The sequence below is a fragment of the Macrobrachium rosenbergii genome, chromosome 12 (assembly GCF_040412425.1).
Source record: "Macrobrachium rosenbergii isolate ZJJX-2024 chromosome 12, ASM4041242v1, whole genome shotgun sequence".
Taxonomy (NCBI): Eukaryota; Metazoa; Arthropoda; class Malacostraca; order Decapoda; family Palaemonidae; genus Macrobrachium; species Macrobrachium rosenbergii.
The window spans coordinates 30278884-30302883 of record NC_089752.1 but is presented as its reverse complement, the minus strand read 5'-3'; the positions used below and the strand labels follow the sequence as shown (position 1 = coordinate 30302883).

The window sequence follows — 24000 nt, the reverse complement described above, 5'->3', positions numbered from 1 at the left end:
GAATGCCGAAGCTATGGCTAGCCATCAAGCCTCCAGTCCTACACCTGCTGCATCAAACGCTCCAATTTCGAGCATCAATTCCCTAGTCCCCAAGTGGACTGAGGACGAGCCAGAAGCATGGCTGGAGGAGATCGAGGCTCTTTTCGATAACTACAGCACCACGGAGACGGAGAGAGCCTTAATACTAGCCAAGCATATGGAGGAAAAGCCAAGGCAGCGCTTCGCTCACTGGAGAAGAGCCAGAGAGGTAACATGGCGGAAGTTCGTAGAGTCATTACAAAGGCCTACGAGATAACCCCAGAAAAATGGAGACAACGGTTCCGAGGTCTTGCCAAGGAAGTCGGTTGGTCTTGGACAGAATGGGCATGTCACAAAACCCAGTCCGATGCGCTGGTTCGACTCCTTGGCCTGCACGACGTTTGAGGATCTCTTCAATCGGACCATGCTAGAAGACCTTTTCCAATGTGTGCCAGGGCCCCTTGCGGTATATCTTAACGATAAACAGCCCTCCACACTTATGGAAGCTTGTCGCATGGCTGATTCGTGGGAAACTTTCAATCAGTCGCATAGCACCTCTCAGAAGCGAATCATCCCTCCGGCCTACCTCTCGAACTCCACTCGCCCGAAGAATGGACTCCCTAGCAAGACCCTGTGCAACTATTGCAAGAAGGGGGGCCACGCTGAAGCTGAGTGCCGATACAAACTCGGCACTAATAAGCAGCCTAACCCTACCAGCCAGAACTCCGCTCCCGATTCATCCGCTCAGCCCTCTCCTCCAACAGTTACTGCAGGCCACCGAGCCCATCCAAAAGGCCCGTGCAGATCCTGTGGGGCTGCCAGCCACTACAATGCTGGATCTCCGGCCTGTCCACATCATGTCCCCACCACCAAATTTGTCAACCTAATCAGCACTTCATTCTCTGCGGCTGGTCCGCACCGGATCCTTTACCCCGAGAGACTGGAAACCCAGTACATCTCGGTGGCCCCTCTTCAGAGCACTAGCCTGCCCGTGACCCTTCCGGTCACAGTAGACACTGCGGCAGACATTAGCCTGATCACTAGGGCCCAAGTGCCAGCCGGTGCCATGGTTGACGAAGAAACCCGGTGGGAAATGAAGTGGATAGAGGGCCACACCATTACCGTTCCTACGGTCCAACTCCAGGTAATGACACCTTGGGGCACGATACCCCACCGCCTTGGCGTGGTAGGTGGAATTCGGCCCGGAGTGGTCTTCTTGTTGGATCGGGATCTTCTCTGCGGAAGCCCGTCACCAACGCCACTCCGCAGCCGCGTTACCTCCTCCACGGAGGCCCCATCTAACACTCTCAATAGTGACAAACCTCCACCTTCCGCCCACCAAAGTGGTCCGCGGAAGGGGCACAACCCAAACTATTCCAGGCCTAGCCCTCTCCAATTGCGAAGGGCTGGCCCACCAAGAGGTCTTCCCCCTCCGCGAAGAGAGATTCAGGAGGAGCAGTACCGCTGCAGGACGTGCAAGCGGGCAGACCACTCCACAAATTGGGAGGGCTGCCCAACCAAGCAACGCCCAGCGGACGCCCCCGAACAAAACTCACCGAGAGGCTACGATCTCCTGCTGGGGCAGGAATCTCTGCCGCAGCCAAACCCAAGTCGTCCGAGAGGTATTGCACCTCCGGACCCCTCATCAGGCATGCCTGACCCTCAACTGCTGCCAGTGCCACTTGCGAGCACTGAGCAGTGCCAGACTCTGTCCGTCCCGGACGTTGAGCTACCAATGGAAAAGGCCCCTATGCCGGGTCTAAATCATGAGGCGAATCCTCCTCCGGGAGATTTAGGATTCCCCATGCAGTTGATCATCGCGACTGGAGAGCCTCCAGCACCTGAAACTTCTTTGCAAGATTCTTCTTTGCAAAATTTGACTCAGGGATGAACCCTGGAGGATCGAAATGGTACCCCTTCCTTGGAAGACCAGGAACTGGCATCCTCGGATGCAGAAGTCGAGATCGCTCTCGCTCCAGTTGTCGCAGCAGCTGGAGTAGGGAGTCCTCCCACAGCTTTTGCAGTTGCCCCTGACTTCGCGCCCGCTAGCCCTTCTGGCCTGTCCCCGGAGTCGGTGCTCTCATCACCTGCTAGGCCAGCTACTGATAGGCCTTGGAGGAAACCGAAGAAGAAGAAGAAGAAGGGGCGGAAGAGAGCCCAGTAGTTGCGAAGCTATAAGCTCATCCTGGCACTAGTGCCCTCTCGGCACAGTGCCCTAACATCTAAGAGTGATCCTGGCCCCTTGCCCAGAGAAGGTAGCCAGTGTGATCTCTTCCTTTTATTTGTACCTAGCCTAGGCCACCTTAAAGTACGGTACATCAATTTAGTAGCCTTGTTCTTTCCACTTACCACCGAGCCGCAGTAATCATGTAAGTAGCCTAACTAATTTCAGTAATCTTAACTATTGTGAAACGAGCCACGATGCTCGTGACACGCATGGCCTAAGACCTCAGTGAGGCACCCATTTATCATATGAGGCAACCCTCATGAATTAACTAGTAAATTTTAATTGTATTAAACATAAACCATGTTGTAATTTAGTTAGAATATTAACTCTTATGTTGGTGCTACGGTCGGGTTAGGATAGGTTAGGCTAGGGAATATCATAGAATGTACCACTAGGCTAGGTCTAAAACACATCATGATTGTAGGAGGTAGCCTATAATAACCGTGAGCACCTTCTAGTACTATTAGAATTAGGTAAAGTAGTGATTATAGCTCATATCCTATCTAGGGTTAGGTAGTTCTGTAGCTAGGTAGGCTAACCAGGACTAATCTGCTCAGGGAAGAAGAGTAACCTAATAGAGGCGAACAGCTTGCTTAGTACAGACCTTCACGCCCGAAAAGGGAGTGAAGGCCCTCTTAAGGGGGAGCTTTTATAAATATTACTGCTGTTCGCCCTCGTAACATTTGATTGTAAATAATATCAGCCTGACCAAGACCGGGGAAAAGCCATTGTCCGCATTAGGGGCGTCTTCAGTTCAAACTTTAGCATCCGTTGGAGAAAGGAATAGGTAGCATTTAGGCATTTAACCCCATAGGAGAAATTCCATATTCAACTTTAAGAATAGGTGGTCCTAAAGTCCTTTTTTTTCCTTTCTACCTGTCTCTCGTGGCGAATGTTTTTAACAGAGCATAGACGCCTAAGGCATGACTGTAGGCCTGTTTTGACCCAGGCCGGTCAGGGAACTACAGAGAGAAACTAGCCGCCGTCTCGAGCAGACGTCTGGAAGGTGGCCCTGTCCCTTTTCTTTGTCTATTATTTTATTAGTGAATGGTGGAGCAAGAACACACACCCGAACTTCAGCACGTCCGTTGTAAATGCGCGCCAACGCTTCGTCATTAAGGTATAGTCCGTGTGCTGTTCGAAACTTCGTCCATTCTTGTAACCTCTTTTCTGTATTTCCAACTCTCTTTGTTTTCTTCCTTCAGCCACCACTTAGGGTATATGTGTTTACGAAGTCTAGATTAAGCCTAATTATTATATTGTGAGCTTCAACCCCGTTATTCCAGTAAAATACCTAGGATTTAGGGTAAGCAAAATCAGGTTAAATCTCGATGCTTTGTATGCCTCGCGTCCGAATGTTTGGGAGAACCGTTGCGTTTAAAATCAAATTCATCTCAAATATTCTTTGTTAAGGTTAATAACCCTTAACTGGCGACCTTTGGCTAATTAACGTCTGTCTTTGAGGTTAACTTTTGGCTTCAAATGGCAGGTTACGTGTAATCTTGGTTTGCAGGGCCGTAAAAATTACGTAAATTGAATAATACATGATCAACCAAGACCCTCACACGTAACAATATATATATATATATATATATATATATATATATATATATATATATATATATATATATATATATATATATATATATATATATATATATATATATATATAAATAAACTGTTTTTATTCACGTTGACTTTCCCGTAAGTTAAATCTATTCCCTGAGCGTGTTGTTGCATGAGAGTCTCGATGGAATACGACCCTTTCCACTGGAAAAAGCAATAAATCAAACGTTACCTGAATGATCTACCTGGATCTCTATTTTCAATATTCAGAAGGGATGCTCGTGAAAGGTAAGAGCACAAGAGTAATAATTTCTTTGAATACCTTTATACCGTAGAGTCGTAGACTGAATGTAATCCGTTTCTCCCAAAGATATTATATTGATGGGTTTTCTGACATTTGATAGATACGGTCCCGTTTCTAGCTTTGTATGCGACTATAACTCACTACTGTGACTCTCCAGTGCCAGGTCATCAGACCAAACTTTCACCTACCAATCAGTCAACTACTGTTACTGATATTTTAATATTAAAATTACCTCGAGAGCTTTTCTGGATTGCTGGTTCAGTGCTGATAACGGCACACTCGTAAATATGACGAGCATTGTCTTCAATGTCTTTGCAGAACTGTTATGTTTTTTGCCCTAAAATGTTTGTTATAATTTGAATATTAGACAGATCTGAATGTCCTGGCCCAGGCGCAACAAACTATAACTCGAGGCAAGGTGCTAATAAGGAAAATCAAGGCAATTTATTAAGTTTTTGTTTTTGCTATACCAGAAAACATTTTATATAAATTTAATATGTTTTTTGGGGGAAGTAGGTGGTAGGGAGCAAGGGGCCGGATTTGGGGGTTTCAGGGAAGTAAGAGATGATATGAAACTTTTATCTTGCAGTCACGGTACTATTGTTTTCTAGTTTTTAAGTTCATATATCCGAAGCTGTCGATTCAGAGTAAAAGCAGTAACAATAATTAGAGGAGGGCATAGGAAAAAATCACCTTTTTGCTACGCCGCTGGTTGGTTCATTACCTGGATGGGTGGCGCAGTAACGCTTTCACTATACTGTATGTCTTTCGATCAGTGGTTGCATATCGATGGGGTTAGCAGTTACCCCAGAACAAATGAGTTCATTTGCAACAGATTTTGAGAGAGTAGTATGAACGTCAGATGATCATAATTTGTTCAGATATAAAACCGAATGACTGCAGTGAGAATAACAATAACAGGACCTCTGCTCCGCTTCCTCTCCGAGGTTAGAATTGAAATGAAAAAGTGCAGCTGTCTCGCCATAAGTCAAAACAGAAACTGGATGAGAAAAGTGCGTCCGGGGGGGGTCGTCGTAATCTCATCGCCAGCTGTCGCGGGTGTAAAAGTAATTCCATTTCTGGAAATTCCCGTCATTTGTCTTTATTTTCCTCTTATTTCTATCTGGGGTCGTTGCTCAACGCTCCCCAGGAAGCAATATGTCTTATATGTGGAATATTATTGGCTTCTTACGTGATGTTGTCGCTGCTTAGTGAAGGCAATATCCTCCAAAGGGACCAGAGGCGGTTTGTCTATTGCGTTTCCCAGGATTCCTGGAATCTAAGGCTGTGGTGGTTTAAGTAAGGAAATTTACTATGCTGTAAATGAATGTTTGATCTTATAAGCAGATTCAAATTTTATAAAATCTCATGATTGCATAGTAAATGAACTCTTATATATCAGAATATCTATTGGTCATATCAGAAATGATCGTACATTGTTATCATTATCAGGCATATTGATTAGAAATTTATTTAACTGCAAAGAAAGCCGGGTAAAAATACGTAAAGATAATTGGAGATTTCCGTTATTCGTGAATTCTTGTGTCCTAGTCAAAGCTTTTTCATATTTACACATTTTAATAACCTGAACTAATAAAACTAACACGTCATTTTGTGTGTAATTCTTAAATTATCGCTAACTTGCGTAAGTGGCTATCTGTTCCTGAGACAGCAGCGGTTCCCATGAAAAATTAAGTTTCAGATAAAGAGATTAATATAACAATTGGAATTTACTTAGAGCAATTCTGTACTGATGAGTGTTTGTGTGTAAGGTAGAAATTCGGTTTTTATAATGTTATAAATAAAAAAGTTGAAAATACTAATAACCTTCTATATCTGTAAAATTTAGCTTCCTGTTTGCGCAGAATAGACGGAAATTACGCTCGAGAAAATCCATAAGAAGATTTTTATTATTCATGGAAGAATATTATTACAAAAAGTGTATTATATTTAGTGATATCTTCTTACATGGACAAGTGTCTGTTTAAATGCAAACATGAAAATGAAATGAATAAGTTTAATAGACCATTATATTTTTGTACAACGCTTTTGAATGTAAATTCAGTGCACTGAAATCTATCAGAAGGGTAGTGCAGGTAGTGAAATGAAATCACCATGGAGACAAGAAAAAACGAGGTAGTGGAAGACATCAGGCATAACGGGGATTAATGAAGAATGCGGTATGAAGTAAAAGGGAGAGATTGACGGTTGAGAACTAGGTGAGCAAAAGAACTGGTTTTGTGACAGACATTGACTGACTTTATACATACGCACATATATATACTTAGTTACCCACACACGTGCACATGTATGCACATACACACATACATATGTATATATATATATACATTTATATCATAGTATTTATACATTAAATGCACAGGTACACATATATGTATATATATATTCATGTATATATATACATACATATATATATATATATGTATATATCATATATATATATATATATGTATATATATACGCGTGTCATTTTCTTTCATAAAAGCGTTTCCTCACCTCATGTGGCTCTCAAATCCCCACCCTTTCTTGCTTGTGGGGCTTTCCCTATAATCTTCGTTAATCTCCTGACAATCCTTAATACCCTTCCGAGCCTTTGCACGTATTTGTTCATCCATTTATCCCATTCTGTATTGTTGCATTGTTATCTTCTTGCTCTCTGTGTCCAAGGTATTAGCAAAATATTACCATAGTATTGACAAATCTTTATAACATTTTCATTTCTATTTTCACTTATAAAACAAAGTTCCATTCTTTATGATCCTGTTTCTTGTTCTAATTCCTATTTTATTCATTTTTAGTGTTCTGTAAACGAAGACTATTGTGCCGGCTTTGTCTGTCCGTCCGCACTTTTTCTGTCCACCCTCAGATCTCAAAAACTTTTGAGGCTAGAGAGCTGAAAATTTGTATATTGATCATCCACCCTCCAGTCATCAAACATACCAAATTGCAGCCCTCTAGCCTTAATAGTTTTTATTTTATTTAGGGTTAAAGTTAGCCATAATCGTACATCTGGCACCGCTATAGGTACCAACAACACAAGCCACCACCGGATCGTGGCTGAGTTTCATGGGCCGCGGCTAAGAGTTTCATGGCCGTGGCTGAGGCCACCACCGGACTGGGGCCGAATTTCATAGGCCACGGCTAAGAATTTCACACAGCATTATACTCTGTACAGGAAACTCGATTGCGCTGAAGAAACTTTCGGCTTATTTTGTACTTGTTTTTAATTTGCAGTCGATAGAGAATATGCAAAAGTTGCAGATGGACAGTGTGGAATGATGGTTGTAGTAAACATATATCACAGTTACACCAAGATACTTTACCTCATCATAAAGAATACAAAAAAAAAAAAAAAAAAGGCCTTTAAGATAAAAATTTGAGGTAGTGTATGAGAGACATGCATTCAAAATCATTCTTCTCACCCAAAGGCTCCGCTTCGACTTGCAACTGACATTATAATGAAAGAACTTGGGGTAGAGACAGAAAGGCCTTGAATGTCTACCGGTTCAAAGTCCTTTAGTAACCAAAAAGAAATAAATAAAAAGAATCGACATACTCTTTGGTCTTCTGCAGCTCTTTTTCTTCGTTTGCTCCTTCCCTCACGCACTATTGTCATCCCGCCTCTCACTCGGCCGAATAAAAAAAAAAAGGAATAACTGTAAAACTACATGCTTCGCTGAACGCTAAGTGATTTGCAGATCTATTGTTTTCTACGCTGCATAGTTTTCGAGCGTCGTCCTTCACCTGCAGCTGGAAAATGTATGATTCACACAACTGTAAATGCAAACATTCACACACATAACACACATATCATATATATACAATATATTATATAATATATATATATATATATTATATATATATATATATATATATATATATATATATATATATATATATATATATATATATATATATATATATATATATATATATATATATATATACTCTGTATTAGTTGTATGCTTAGGAAGGAGGAAATAGCAACATGAAAGATTTGTTAGGTTTAGTGTCAGTTAAAGTAGATGGGCAAGTTAGTGGCTGTAATAACGCTTAGAGAGGTAGTTGGAGGTGTATTGATCATTATCTGGTTGAATCGAATGTTGAGATGGGAGGTAGTTTTAGATAAGAGGAAGGACTCAAAATGTGACTATAAATGACAATATGACAATAACGTGGGACTGAATATATATATACATATATATATATTATATATATATATATATATATATATATATATATATATATATATATATATATTATATATATATATATATATATATATATATATATATATATATATATATATATATATATATATATATTTGGTTTGCGTGTCTGGAGCAAGACAATTTTATCAACGTTCGCCTTTAGGGATTTTGTGTAGAATTTAGAAATTGTCATAAAAATCCGTTTCCATTCACTGTTAGGTATGCAATCATCATTTTCATTAATTGTCGTTCCAGATACATCCCTCAAGGCATGTTAGAAGAGAAATGTATTTCAAGTCTTTGCAAGGAAATATTATTTCCTACCCTTTCAGAACGGTTAATAAGAATCTGTGGCACCATATAAAGCAAAGGTTGTTTGAGAAAAAGCATTTCTGTAGGGTTTTTCTAAGGATCCTATCCCCCTTTATTCTGTAATGAAAAAATAGGGCTTGTGCCAGTGTAAGGTTAAATACGCGACTTTTCCAACACTGGATGAAGTTTATCTGTTATTGCCAGTTTCTTTCTTTTGGCTTAAAAGCGAAGCCTGATGAAGATAGTTTTATGCATTGTTTGAATCTAAGAAACATGGAAAAAGCTTTCAGCATCCTTATTGCTTCATTTAACTACCTGCTGGAAATATTAGTTAGCTTTACATCCTCATTTTAAAATAATAACTGTTGGAACCTTTGGACAACTTTACCACGCCATTTTAATTCCTTGCTGGAAGCGTGAGGCGTTTTTAGTCCATCATTACAACAGGCTGGGGAACTGGCTGGATTGTGGCCTGGTCTCCTATTTCTCAGTGTCATTGACATCCATCACTGATGAGGTTTCTTTGTTTTGGGAATAAATAACCACCTCACTTTTACTGTGCCGTGGAACACAAAATTGCTTATGGAATCATACCTGCCATTCTTAGATAATTGTTACCAGATGTTTGAACACATAATGTGATGACAATGATACATAGAGAAACAAGACCAAGCCCTCCAAGAGGTGCTGACATCTGGCCTCATCCTCAGTCAATTGCCTAGCACATTCCCTATTGGAAGCATTAAGAAATTCTTCTAAACTTTTCTAATTTCATGCCGGAAAAGTTAAACAACGCTGTCTTGCCATTCACATGTTCTCTTGGAAGCACTGGTCATCACCACCGCACCATTCTTATTTCCAACTGGAAACATTAAGCAACTTTACGCCACCTTTCTAATTCTCTGTTGGAAGCATTATATAACTCTGCTATTCAATTAAAATTCTCTACTAGAGATATCAGGCAACTCTGCTGGCATTCTAATCCTGTGATGGAAGTATTAGGCAGTTTTACTGCACCTTGCTAAGTCCCTTTTAGTAATAAAAAGTAACTATTTTTCTGAAATTCTAATTCTCAATTGGAAGCATTGAGCAACTCTATGGAGTCGTTTTAATTCCCTACTGGCAATATTAAGCAACTTTAATTATGTGATGGAGCACTACTCCAATTCTGTGTTGCAAAAATTCCGCAAGGCTATTGTTCCATGCTAATTCCCTAGTGGGGAATATTAGGTAACTGTACTGGGTTACTCTAATTCCGTGATAGGAGCATTAAGCAACTACCATAACATTCTAATTCCCTGCTTGAAATATTTAGCAACTTTACTCCGCCGTTCTAATTCCCTGTTGGAAGCATTACTCAGCTCAACTGCTCCATTCTAATTCCCAAGTGGAGACGTTAGGCAGCTCTCCTACGCCATTCTGTTTCCGTGGAGGAAATTAGGCAACTTTACAGCATTGTTATAATTCCATGCGCGAAGCATTTGGCAGACTTCACGAGCCCACGTTACACGCCCACGAAGAGCATAATATAAAGACAATGTGCACTTACCAGAGAAATGGTGATGATATTGTTCTTGGTCCATGAGGACACTCTCGTGTTCTTCTTCCTCTTTCCCATTATTCTGGCTCTGGGGATACTGCCACAAAGACACAGCCAGGACCAGGTAATATACCTGGAGGGGGAAAGAGAGAAACTGTTTAAATGGACAACATTTTATCTGAGTGAGGGTTTCATGACATTGTTCTCTGCATAAGTTTGAGAAGGAACGATAAGCATGGTGGGTGAAAATAATTATTCTCTATTATCATGACGATCTTTTTTGAAGGAAAGCTGGTGATTAGAATGTTTAATTTAGATAAAAGATGTTATTTAATGAAGAGAAACGTTTGTGAATATTAGGATAAAGTAAAGCCTTTTTCATTCAGTTAATTGTTAGGGCGAAAGCGAAAATTATAATGATTAGTTCATATAAAAGTTTGTCATTCTATTTCCCTTTATACTGAGAATTACCCGAATTGTCATCAGCTCCGTCATTACTAACACAAGACTGAAGAATGAAATTAACAAAGTTGAAAACAGCAGTGAAAGGAACCATAAAACTTTTAGATAGATAAAATCCGTAATAAAACAGGACTTTATATTCATAATTTGGTAAGATAACTAATCTTAGTGTCCATAAGATTCATAAAATTAATGACATCCCCCACCATAAATTCACAGTTATTAAAGATCCTAAAAAATTAGTTTTAATTGTACCAGTTTTTGTGAAAGAACCTTGCGTATTTATACATATACGTACATGTATAAGCACACTCACATACATATATATATATATATATATATATATATATATATATATATATATATATATACATATATATATATACAGTATAATATATGACAATCTGAAAAGGAATTCCAAAGCTTGGCTGTGAGCAGAAGTAACAGTCATTGCAATTTGCAATCCAAGGATTCATGGCTACCACAAGGGAAATGTAAAGAAAGATTTTACAAGAAAGCCTGGTGAGAGAAGCAGAGACTTTTCAAGGTTCCACCGGTCCGTGGTCCAACAAATAATTCTAAAAAAAAATGAGAGCGAAAAGTAATAAAATTACGAAGGCCCAAGACAAGAGGAAAGTTGCGGTAGCAAAGAAATGCTCAAGAGTATTCAAGAGCAATTGTTCCATGTTCTTATTAATGAAGAAAGCAAGGGCCCGTAGCTTCCAATATCAGTGCAGGAGGAATGAAGCCGCTCAAGTGTTATAAATAATAAAGTTTTCAAGATGGAATTCTCCTGCTGCATGGTGAGGAGATTGCAAGGATTCTTGGCATGACGGTAGTTGGGAAAAATGGAAGTCTGGTAAATAACGAGAACAGTTAGCAAAGCAGGGAACAATAACAGAAGTTAGAAGGAGAATTTTGGCTCAGCCTAATACAGGCGTGATTCAATAGTCCGTTCCTAGCTATTATTAGAGAACGCATAGAACCCATCTTCGAAAGAAGAGCGAGATTGTAGGTTGTAGTGAGAAATTTTTAGAAGAGTTGAATCTGTTAGCCGATAACCGCACATTACATAGAAAATCAGTCAACAGCATCGAAAGTAATAATAGACAAAACACTCACGATGATTACCCTTCCAGCAATATTAAGAGAACAATGGAAATAGAGGACAATATTGACAAAACGTGGAATTTCCGACTGATAGTGTCAATGGGATTCCCCAACTGGTTCACACAGGGTTCTCGCACATACTCTTCCATTCTTCCCATAGTATGGACGAGAGAGAGAGAGAGAGAGAGGGTGGGTGGGTAATCTGATCAGTTTACTACTCTTGCCTCTCATCCGGTGAGAAATCGTCCGTAAAATGAACTTCACTTTCCTGTTTGCATGTTATGTAAAAACCCCAGCTTTACAAATCGTCAAGTCACTAGCTGGTGACCTTGCTGTTCTTCGATGTTGGCAGCATTCATCTTCTTTAGACACTTGAAGTAAGAAAACCTATAGAAAAGTGTCATATAAATTATATATTTTTCACTTACGAAGAAGGATTCTTAACATATCTTTTGGGATCAGATTACTAGCCCTATGATAGTCCCATCCCCTCCTTGCGACCCACCGCAATCGACTAACTACCAGATACATAATTCACTGACTGGAAAAGTGTGTGTATATATTATTATATTTTGCCAAGAATCCCAGCCATCAAATGCTTGATTTAAAGCTGGAAAATACAACAGTGCATTTTGGGCACTGCCTGACAAGGAAGGGCGAAAGGAATAGAGGCCCCTCCCTTAATCTTTTAATCGCCTTTCAACTTTCTCTTCTTGAACATGTGACGCTGTGGGAGACTTTACTTTCAGATCCTAAGCCTGGCCGGAGGCAGCTTAAGAGAGAACACCTGGGACTGAGTCATAGATGACACCAACCCCAATCTACCTGTGGGTAACCTCCTGACCCCTGACCAAAGTCATGTAAGGGTCCCACCGAAGGAACAAGTGAGAGACACACTGCTGGACGCAAGCGAGACACATCTCCCCCTTCCATTTCCTTTAGAGAGCTATGCCCTACCAAGTGGTCCTGTCTTGTAGAGACCTTTAGTCTTCTTACCAGTGAAGCCCTCAGCCCTTCCTCCGCATTTCCCACGCTGAAGCCACCTCTTCTACAAGGTAAAGTGATCTGTTGCAAAGGTTCTCCCCGTCAGTCACAATGTTTTAATTCTCGTAATAATTTCCTATTTCCATTTCTAAGTGCCAGTAATTCCACATCAACCTTGCCTTGTTAGGTCAGTGTTACATAAATGCCTGTGTTTAAATAATTACATAAAACCGTGTGTTCAAGGCTTCTTGGCACCTCTGTGCTTGTCCTATATATATTTTACTGCGTCCTTACTGGCTTTTAATTCGTGAATGTCTCCCTTTACAGAGGGTTTGTTAGCTGTGGAAATCTCTCTCGATTGTGACTTGTGTCAGCATCGTCACACCGACGGATATACTTTCAAGTTTTCCCAGTTATAATTAACCTCTCAGGCCTTGCATGCCTGATTAGTCCATTTCATCTTCTGACATTTCATTTCATGTAAATACACGTAATTTTAAACTTACCCTAACGTGTTTACTTACAGACAGATTGTGAGTAGAGCCTCAGCTCAGATAAATTCCCCCTTTCTCCTTGTTTTTACGATTTCCTGAATCAACAGCAATCAGATTTTATACGAAAATAGAGGTAAGTAACGAAATCATTCATTCAGAGTCTATAACTGGCTCATGGTAAGCATTGTCCCGGGGAAAATCCTAAAAATATTTGTGTGTGTGTGTGTATATGTGTATCTTACATGCATAAAACGCTTCGCAATTACTAACAAGTAAAAAATGCGCCGAAGTTTCTTCGGCGCAATCGAGTTTTCTGCACAGCGTATAATGCTGTATGAGCCGCGGCCCATGAAACTTTCAGCCACGGCCCGGCGGTGGCCTGTCTTATAATGTTGCCAGACGGACGATCATGGCTAACTTTAACCTTAAATAAAATGAAAACTACTGAGGCTAGAGGGCTACAATTTTTGTATGTCTGATGATCGGAGGGTGGATGATCAACATACGAATTTGCAGCCCTCTAGCCTCTAGTTTTTAAGATCTGAAAGCGGACAGAAAAAGTGCGGAAGGACAGACAAAGCCATCTCAATAGTCTCCTTTTACAGAAAACTAAAACGATATAGAAATCACAACACTTGACGCGACATACAAACATTTCAATTTATCTCCCAAAATTCGCGTGGCAACAGAATACCTTTTCAGTAAAGTTAAAGAAGAAGAATCACTAACAGATGATGAAATTCGGGCTGAATGGGTCTCGGGCATTACTTCGAGAAATTGGATCTTAGACGATAGCTTTCAGCAGAACCCGAGGATTTCGTCTCCAAAGATCCCGAGATTTGATACCTCGCGACTCAATACAGTATAAGTCTGAAGCCTGATTTTTCTATACAGACTATTTTTCGTGTGTGTGTATGTGTATTTTGCTCTGCACTTCTTGGATCTGCTGTGTTCTCTCTTCTCTCTCTCTCTCTCTCTCTCTCTCTCTCTCTCTCTCTCTCTCTCTGCGGATGTTGATATTCTGTTCTGTTGATGTTTATCTAGCAGTAGATTCGATTATCTCTTTATTAGCTAAATGTTCGCAGTATCGGCTAGAGATAAAGGAATTTTGCCTTGTGACATTGCAATATGCGTGCCGATTGAATAATAAAAATATCCTTTCAACATGTCTGTTTGCTGCAACGTTAAATTGCTTGAATAGAATTTGTAATCATACCTCGTTATTATTTCATTTTTAAGGGTGCTGAAATGTTTCCTAATATTTCCAACCGCGGATATTTATTATTGTTATTTTTGTTATTCAAAAGATGAGTCTTTTTCAAATGGAGCAAGCCCACAGGGGCCATTGACTTGAAATTCAAGCTTCCATATAAAACATAAAAAGAATGTTATTCTTGCACGGTATCACGGGATGTGATGTTGCATTAGGCGTAGATGACTAAAAAAAGGCATGTCAGTGAAGCGTGTTCATTAGGAAGAAGAGCAAGCAAAGGGAAATACAGAAAGAGATCTCACTTATTAAAGAGAAAAAATAAATTGATAGATTAATAAATAGATAAAAATGTATGAAATGCAAGGAGAATACCATTAGGGTAGAGATGCGTTGCATCTTCGCTTGAGCTTTTGAAGTTCCAATTTCACGACATCCTTCTGACTTGACGCTCAAATTGACTGCGCCGCTGATTAATTTGCCCAAGATCTCTATTAGATAAGCAGCCGCGCCAGTTTACACCAATGCGGTGAAAATAATTGTGTCGGGAGTTTCAGTCGCCTGTGTATACTAATATTGCCTTGTCAGGTAAACCTAAAAACAACAATGTTCAAATTATACTGCCCTATGCAACACCAGACAAGGTTAAGATATATATATATATATATATATATATATATATATATATATATATATATATATATATATATATATATATACTGTGTATATATATATGTGTGCGTGTGTGTGTGTGTGTACATATACATCTATAAAATCTAATTTTTAATAAGTAAGAAGTAACAAAAAAAAAAAGAATAAACCACTTGACCATTTTTCTCTTCCAATGTGCTCAAGAGTCACACGCGAATGGTAAAACAATACTGTAATTTCAGATCTAGAATTTACTGTTTTATAAAATGAATCATCAGCTGCGATTAAAAATCCCATGGTTTTGTCGATTTCCTTTAGTCTTTTGTGAGAGGAAATTAAAAACTGTAAAATAAAACCCCCTTGAATTCAGGCGCAACTGTTTTAATAATCGATGTTTGCTGGAAGGCAACTGACACCGCGACTTGCCATTATCTGAATTGGGAGCGCCTATCGAATTCAGATACATCGAACAGGTAAAGAGAACATCTTTTGACTGACGCTTTCATCAAGGTCATATTCGGCACAACGAGGCTAGTCCTTTTATTAAAAGATATCCGATTTCGAGTTCATTTATTATTATTATTATTATTATTATTATTATTATTATTATTATTATTATTATTATTATTATTATTATTATTTGCTGAGGTTTTCTAAAGGCGCCAACGTTTCTGACTGTATCGTCGGTCTGTTGTCAAGATGGGTTTGGTTCGTTATTGTTTTTATTATTTACGTTGCCGTTGTTCTTGAGATGACCAATACTATTCAAAGATTCCAATGAAATAGGCCAAAAGACCAAGAAAGTCTTTTGAGCTGTTAGATAATAGAACGCCTCTATGAATAAGTAATCAAATTGCAGAGCACATGAAAAAGAAAAACCTTTTACTTACACACACACACACATATATATACATATATATATATATATATATATATATATATATATATATATATATATATATATATATATATATATATATATATATATATATATATATATATATATATGTATGTATATACTGTATATATGTATTGATTACAAATGACAAGAGGAACTTCCTCATGGAAAATGTTGATACTTTTCAAAGTCACGTTTTGAAGAAGTAAAATTTAAAATAAGAATGATATGAGTAGCACAAAAAAAAATGAATGGATATGCAAAGGGAAGGAAATGGTGCCTGAATGGGCTCTGATGCAGTGGACAATATTAGAATCGTTTTTCAGTTTAGTAATTTTATATATATATAAAATATATATATATATATATATATATATATATATATATATATACACATACATATACATATACTTATACATACGTACATACATATATATATATTATATATATGTGTGTGTGTGTGTCTGTATATATATATATAGACACACACACACACACACATATATGTGTGCGTGTGCCTGCATACCTTCATATTGAAAGACTGGATGATATGATGCCGTTCTCTTACCTTAAACCTTCGTATATTCAAACAAGAACTTTATTACGGTAAAGAATAATAGTTTGTTTTGAAAAGACGGAGTGCTACTTATTAAGAGTTCAGCCTGAACTCCATTGAATAAAGTAGCTTTTGTCTTTCTTTCCCCGCCTTTCTCCAACTTATCAATAGACCCTGCAGCTGAAAACTCACAGCTGTTTGTGGCCTTTGTTTGTCACTCTCACGCCTTTCCTGCCTAAGTTACTGGCGTCTCACAAAGTCCCAGTCCATATATTTCCAGGTACGTACGATACTGCTTTTTCCTTTCGGCATGTCCTTAGGGATGAGGTTGCTAGTTCAATGCCCATTTCTTGATAGGCAGTCCTACACCACGGCCCTTGCCAATGTGACCCGGCTCTTCTAAATATAGTAGTTCCAGAAAATAAAACGTTATTCGGGTTACTGCCATATTTATACTTGTGTTTATCTATCAATCTATATATTTCTACCTATCCATATATATATAATATATATATATATATATATATATATATATATATATATATATATATATATATATATATATATATATATATATATATATATATATATATATATATATATATTGGAAAAGACAAATTCTGATCAGAAGTAGGACACACTATATTCAGTGAAACACGCATGATACTTTCAGTCTGTGAACAGAATTAAGAGTTGAAAACTTTGGATGGTTTGAATTATGGTCAGAGAGAGAGAGAGAGAGAGAGAGAGAGAGAGAGAGAGAGAGAGAGAGAGAGAGAGCTGGAGTGTTAGAAGTGATTACAAGGACGATAAGCAATTACGGAATGGACCTGACAGAGAAAAAAAAAAGTTAGAAGGAGATGAAAGCTTTGAGGGTCATCAAAGGGACTCTCAGGGTGGGTCGTTAAAAGCTATCCAAGTTGAATCTATTCCGTGGGGAAATAGTAGAAATAGAACAAAAGAAAATTAGTCAGACTTCAGAGTAAAAAAGAATATTTCAGTCCCCTAAAATAAACTATTTTGATATCAGCATTTCCTTTAATAACATCCTCTGATGAAAGAAAATTTTGTTGTGACAGTAGCAAACACGAATCTTTCATTAGATAATTCTTTAATAATGGTGATTGTGTCTTGAGTGGCTAAATGATATCGGAAACGTTGTATCAAGAATGTTGTGACGAATCGTGAAAGAAGACAGAAGATTGCGTGGTTCAAACTGTGGGCGGCATAACGAACAAATAACAGAGAGAGTTTTGAGGGTGTCAGAATCTGTTCCTGAATTGATTAGTAGGAGGTAGTTGATACGCGTGGAAATGGACTGGCTTAAATGCCTGCGCACCTACCTGAACTGAAAAAAACAAAAATTGGATTAGGAGGAGAAAGGATGGTCGTGCATGGTGGCCTGAATGCAGAGAAAATGGACTGATTTAAATGCCTGTGCACCTACCTAAACTGAAAGAAAAACTGGATTAGGAGGAGAAAGGACGCTCGTGCAGGGTGGTCTGAATGCAGAGGTAGTTGATACAGGTGGAAATGGACTGGTTTAAATGCCAGAGCGCCTGAACTGAGAAAAACAAAAAATGGATTAGGAGGAGAAAGGATGGTTGCGCGGGGTGGTCTGAATGCAGAATTAGTTGATACAGGTGGAAATGGACTGGCTTAAATGCCTGCGTGCCTGAACTGAAAGAACAAAAAATGGAGAGTTTTGTGGAAATGTCTAGAAAGCAGCTGGATTTCTCTGGAATAAGCGATTTTCGAGGAGATGTGCTCAAAAACTCACCCAGGAAAGAGGAAAATGTGGAGAAAAGTGCCAATTAGTGCGTAAGATAAGTAAAAGCAAGATTAAGTAGATAGACTTAATAATGAGAAGAGGAGTTAAAAATGCAGGTGAAAAACGAAGTTAATTTCCTTTGGAGAGGAAAGATTCAAAATCTCAGCTAGTTAATTATATTTTTAAACAATTTTCCATTGAGAAAGGGCAGTTGTCTTTGACTACGAAATAGAGAGTTTACTGTATCATATAAATATATTTTCTTACTTATTTTCATCATTTTTGGGTTGACCTAGATGGTGTCGTCAAGTTGCGTATCTGTCAGCCTTCCAGCGTCCCCTCAAGACATAGGGATTAAAAAAGCACATAATGATTTAATTACTCTGTAATTATTGCGTAATTGCCATGAGTATAATTTTTATAGTAGGGAGCGAGGAGAGATGATAATCTTTAATTATCCTCGAATCAATTATATCTAAAGGTGAATTTCTAAATACTTGTTTAGAATATTGGAACAAAAACAGAATAATAATAATAATAATAATAATAATAATAATAATTATTATTATTATTATTATTATTATTATTATTATTATTATTATTATTATTATTATTATTATTATTATTATTGTCTAAAGACTTCACTGATCAATCACTTCTCCTGCAAATGCATCCTATATCCTGCTTTCTTTCAAGTGGCGTATCTACTGCATCCCCGGGGTTTGGTCCACACCCTTACTTTCCTCATATTTTTATTGGTTTCCTTCCATGAAGAGGTCATAGAAGAACCCTGAATTTCACGTCCCTGTATTGATGTCTCATTTTATCTGCATTTTTATCTTAAGTAGGAAGTTGCTGCACTATCCCTTACTGTTTTTCTTATAAGAATACTAGAAGCAGTTGCCTAATAGTCAGTAATTGTGAATTGCGTAATAGTCAGTAATTGTCAGTTGCATAATAGTCAATAATTGTCAAGTGCCTAATAGTCAGTAATTGTCAATTGCATAATGGTCAATAATTGTCAACTGCATAATAGTAAGTAATTGTCAAGCGCCTAATAGTCAGTAATTTTCAACTGCATAATAGTCAGTTATTGTTAAGTGCCTAATAGTCAGTAATTGTCAACTGAATAAGAGTCAGTAATTGTCAGTTACCTAATAGCCAGTAATTGTCAACTGCATAATAGTCAGTAATTGTCAACTGCATAATAGTCAGTAATTGTCAAGTGCCTAATAGTCAGTAATTGTCAACTGCATAATAGTCAGTAATTGTCAGCTGCATAATAGTAATTGTCAAGTGCCTAATAGTCAGGAATTATCAACTGCATAATATTCAGTAATTGTCAATTTCCTAATAGTCAGTAATTGTCAACTGCACAATAGTCAGTAATTGTCAAGTGCCTAATAGCTAGTAATTGTCAGTTGCATAATAGTCAGAAATTGTCAATTGCCTAATAGTCAGTAATTACCGGTTGCCTAATAGTCAGTAAGTGTCATTTGCATTATAGTCAGTAATTGTCAATTGCCTAATAGTCAGTAATTTTCAATTGCCTAATAGTCAGTAATTGTCAGTTGCATCATAGTCAGTAATTGTCAATTGCCTAATAGTCAGTAATTGTTAATTGGATAATAGTCACCAATTGTTAGTTGCCTAATAGTTAGTAATTGTTAATTGCTAATAGTCAGTAATTGCCAATTGCATGATAGTCAGCAATTGTCATTTGCCTAATAGTAATTGTCAGTTGCATAATATTCAGTAATTGTCAATTGTCTAATAGTCAGTAATTTTCAATTGCCTAATAGTCAGTAATTGTCAGTTGCCTAATAGTCAGTAATTGTCAGTTGCATAATAGTCAGTAATACTCAGTAATTGTCAGTTGCCTAATAGTCAGTAATTGTCAATTGCATATCTGTCAGTAACAGTCAGTAATAGATACTGCACTGGAAGTAATGAAACCCGAACGTGAATCATCTCTGTCAGCCCCATATCCCATTTACTTCCAGAATGCAGAATTCCCTACCTTCCTCTGCATTTCTAACCACTTTTCAAGGGACGAGTGGGCCCTCAATGAAGTGAAGATAGTCCTTAACGTAAGCTGTTATGGCAGTGAGAAAGCTGTATTTTTTTTTTTCTTTTTTATTCAGTTTCGTCCCCTTTCTTTACCTTAAAATAAGTACATAATAGTTAATATCTGTTCCAAATATCTCTAACAAAATTTTCATCTCCCTGTACGCCGATTACCAATTACGATATAACTGAATATTTTGGACCTTTTATCGTTTACATTGCGCAATATCCACTAATCAATGTAAAAAAAATTAAAAATTAGAAAACGTGGAAAGATTGAAAAGAACTGGAGAAAGAAAATTAAATAACAAACATATATAGAGCACATATCAGTAGCAAGGAAAAACAGACAGAAATTCTAATATCGAAATACCATTATTGGCTCCGAAAAGCAAGAATTTGTTCCCTTGCATGAATGCAATGTGCCAAATGGAAATGTGTTTTTCCAAAGCTTTTACATAATTTAAAAGAAAAGATGCCGCATACGACTGAGGAAATTATCACGTTTGTAAGAAAGAAGACGCCGGAATTCTCTTCACTCCCTCGTTTTCTCAAGCCTTTGGATGGCCTATAGTTTTATGCGGGACTCTTCCTTCTCTCATTATTATTATTGCTATATCAGAAATAATAATAATATTATTATTATTATTATTATTATTATTATTATTATCAAGTTTGAATATTTCAAGTTCCGTAACACATTTTTTATAAGTATAAAGACACACGAATGTTAATTTTAGATATCCATAATTTCTTCTATTGCTCCCTCTGATTAAAAAAGAATAGCAATGAATAATGCAGAATTCCCTATCTTCCTCTATCAGTACGGAAGAAGACGAGTTCTTTAATAGGTTATTATTGCGGTAACTGAGCACGATTTTCGAAAGGCTTTCTCGTTCCGCCGGGAAAAGTTCCTAGGAATCAATGCACCAGCTGTCTCTTCCCATGAGGCTCTCATGTTGCACTACTGTAAACCATTACAGTTGTGATAAAATAATAATGCTTTATAGCCCCCTCGCATGACATTTTCGCAAACAAAAAGCTCTATGAAAAGAACCGGCGTTGGGGTTGGGGTTGGAGGTGGAAAATAACTAAGGAAAGCAATAAAAACGAGTAAATGAACCGCTCATAACAACTCTAAAGATAAACTGTAGATGCAATTGCAATGTAAAGCTTTACTGTTCTAGCGAGTTCTTTTAATAAAAATACAGAACAGATCATGAAAAGCGTCACATGCATAAATTGCATCAAGTAAAATCGGATTTCTACAATACTTACGAAATAAGAATATAAAAGAAAACGTAATGATTTGATATTTCACGATTTCGAAATCAAGAGACACACGCGCCCGCGAAACTTAGAATAACCACATTTCTTCTGCCCGACAAATTGCGGCCTGTTCTCCCTTTCCAGATAAGGGAATAGAGGTTATCGGGGGTATTCTTATGGCGCCTGAATACCAATGAGTGGTTGAATTTTGTTGCTTTCTTTCTTGTTTTATTATTATTATTATTATCATTATTATTGTTATTCGTGATGCGTTCAGATTAGTGCGGGACAAATCCAAAAGATCAATAACTGGAAATAGCAGAGTACAAAAACAAGAAAGGAAAAGAGCTTATAATAAAAAATATGTATAAAAGACGATGCATAAGAGGAATCTATACTCAAGTATAAGTTTAAAACGACAGTAAAATCAGCGATATTTTTAAGGAGAGAGAGAGAGAGAGAGAGATGGGAGAAGGAAAGAAAAATATTTTATTGCCTTGCAAATTTCCGTTGTTATGGAAAGTTCAGCTTTGTTCATTTCATATTCATTTCATATCTAAGATACACCGGTGAAAAAATTGCAGTGACATATAATCCATCCGAGTCGGGATATATACTGTACATATTTACTCAGAGCACTCATGATTAATTACACCGGCACGTATATCTTCATAATGCATAAATAAATAAATAAAAAAAACAAGCGGTATATTACACAAATATTCCAAAATTTATGTTCACCATGTTAAATACAACGTCAGAAGGACAGGCAATATGAATAATGACATAATATAATACATAACTATAATTGAATTAACTAGGCATGACAAAATGTCCTCGTCTGTTTTTCGTTACTTTGAATAAAACAAATTCTTTCTAAAATAGCATCTTTATCATTGTACAGTAATAATCTGTATCATAAAATATTTTCAAAATTTCGTAAACTTTCCGTAAGAAAACCGAAAATATGTGAAAAAAAGCATTAGATCTTTCGACTAAAGTCACATGGTTACTTAGCAACGGCAATGTTGACATAATCTCAGATTTATTTACAAAATGTTGGAATGTTAAAATCTGGGCTTCTGGAGGTGCAAAATGGTTGCTCTCATGATATGAGAGGTTCAAAGTCTTTTTGACTGCCCCATGGTAGCCAGCACCAAAGCTTTTATATCAGTTCCTGGAGTACGAACCACCAAACCACATTTCACAACCATATATTTCTAAAATAGAATTGTTTAAATACAAATATCTTAACCCCTGTATCTGCAAAATAAAATTTTCTCAATATCAGGTTGAAGTCAGCTTGAAATTTACTCCGTGTCCGAATTTGTCATCATTATAATTCAAATCATACGTTATAATATGCCCCACGTACTTTAATGATTTTACAAGTTCAACCTTATCGATAACAACTTCAGAAGGCCTGATATTTTCGTTTTCTGTCTTTTTGATATAAAGCAAGTAAAAAATGCGTCGAAGTTTCTTCAGAGCAGTCGAGTTTTCTGTACAACGTATAATCAAGGCCACCGAAAATAGATCTATCTTTCGGTGGTCTCGGTATAATATTATATGAGCCGCGGCCCATGAAACTTTAACCACGGCCCGGTGGTGGCATGTCCTATATCGTTGCTGGATGCATAATTGTGGCTAATTTTAACCTTAAATACAATAAAAACTACTGAGGCTAGAGGGTTGCAATTTGGTATGTTTGATGATTGGAGGGTGGATGATCTACATACCAATTTGCAGCCCTCTAGCCTCAGTAGTTTTTAAGATCTGAGGGCGGACAGAAAAAGTGCTGACGGACAGACAAAGCCAGCACAATAGTTTTCTTTTACAGAAAACTAAAAACCATGTATTTTGTCTTTACTGGGTTAAAATTTAAGGCAATATTAAAAGTTTCACAGTAAGCTGCATCTATCAATTCTTCCAGTCCAGTTGCTGAGGGGGGCCAGCAACACAGTATCATCAGCGGATGCAATGATATTTGAACTTAAAATGCCTAATTGGCAACCAACCTTCCTTTCAGAAATATTCTTTAGGAACACACCCATACGTATTCTAAAAAAGACCCTCGATAAAATCCTTCCTGGGGCACTACATTGTTTATTTCCCATTCATTTGAGACACTAGACCTATATTTCACATTAACCACATGATTACTATACCAAAAGTTGATTAAATTTACATAAACAGCGGAACCCCCATAATCTAATAATCCCAGTATCTATATATATATATTATATATATATATATATATATATATATATATATATATATATATATATATATATATGTATGTATGTATGTATATGTATATGTATATGTG

The 24000-nt window shown here is 37.5% G+C and overlaps 2 protein-coding genes across 9 annotated transcripts in view; one reads left to right on the top strand and one right to left on the bottom strand.

The window, feature by feature from the left end:
- Alg-2 (Apoptosis-linked gene-2) overlaps positions 1-24000 on the top strand; it is a 279592-nt gene that overhangs the window by 68571 nt on the left and 187021 nt on the right. The gene's annotated exons all lie outside the window — the stretch shown is intronic.
- The window catches only part of LOC136844489 (uncharacterized), a 190819-nt gene that overhangs the window by 110544 nt on the left and 56275 nt on the right, over positions 1-24000 (bottom strand). For both annotated transcript variants that reach the window (XM_067113775.1, XM_067113776.1), the window contains exon 2: positions 10209-10332. In XM_067113775.1, coding sequence (XP_066969876.1) covers positions 10209-10332 — 124 coding nt within the window. The remainder of the gene's footprint in view (positions 1-10208; positions 10333-24000) is intronic.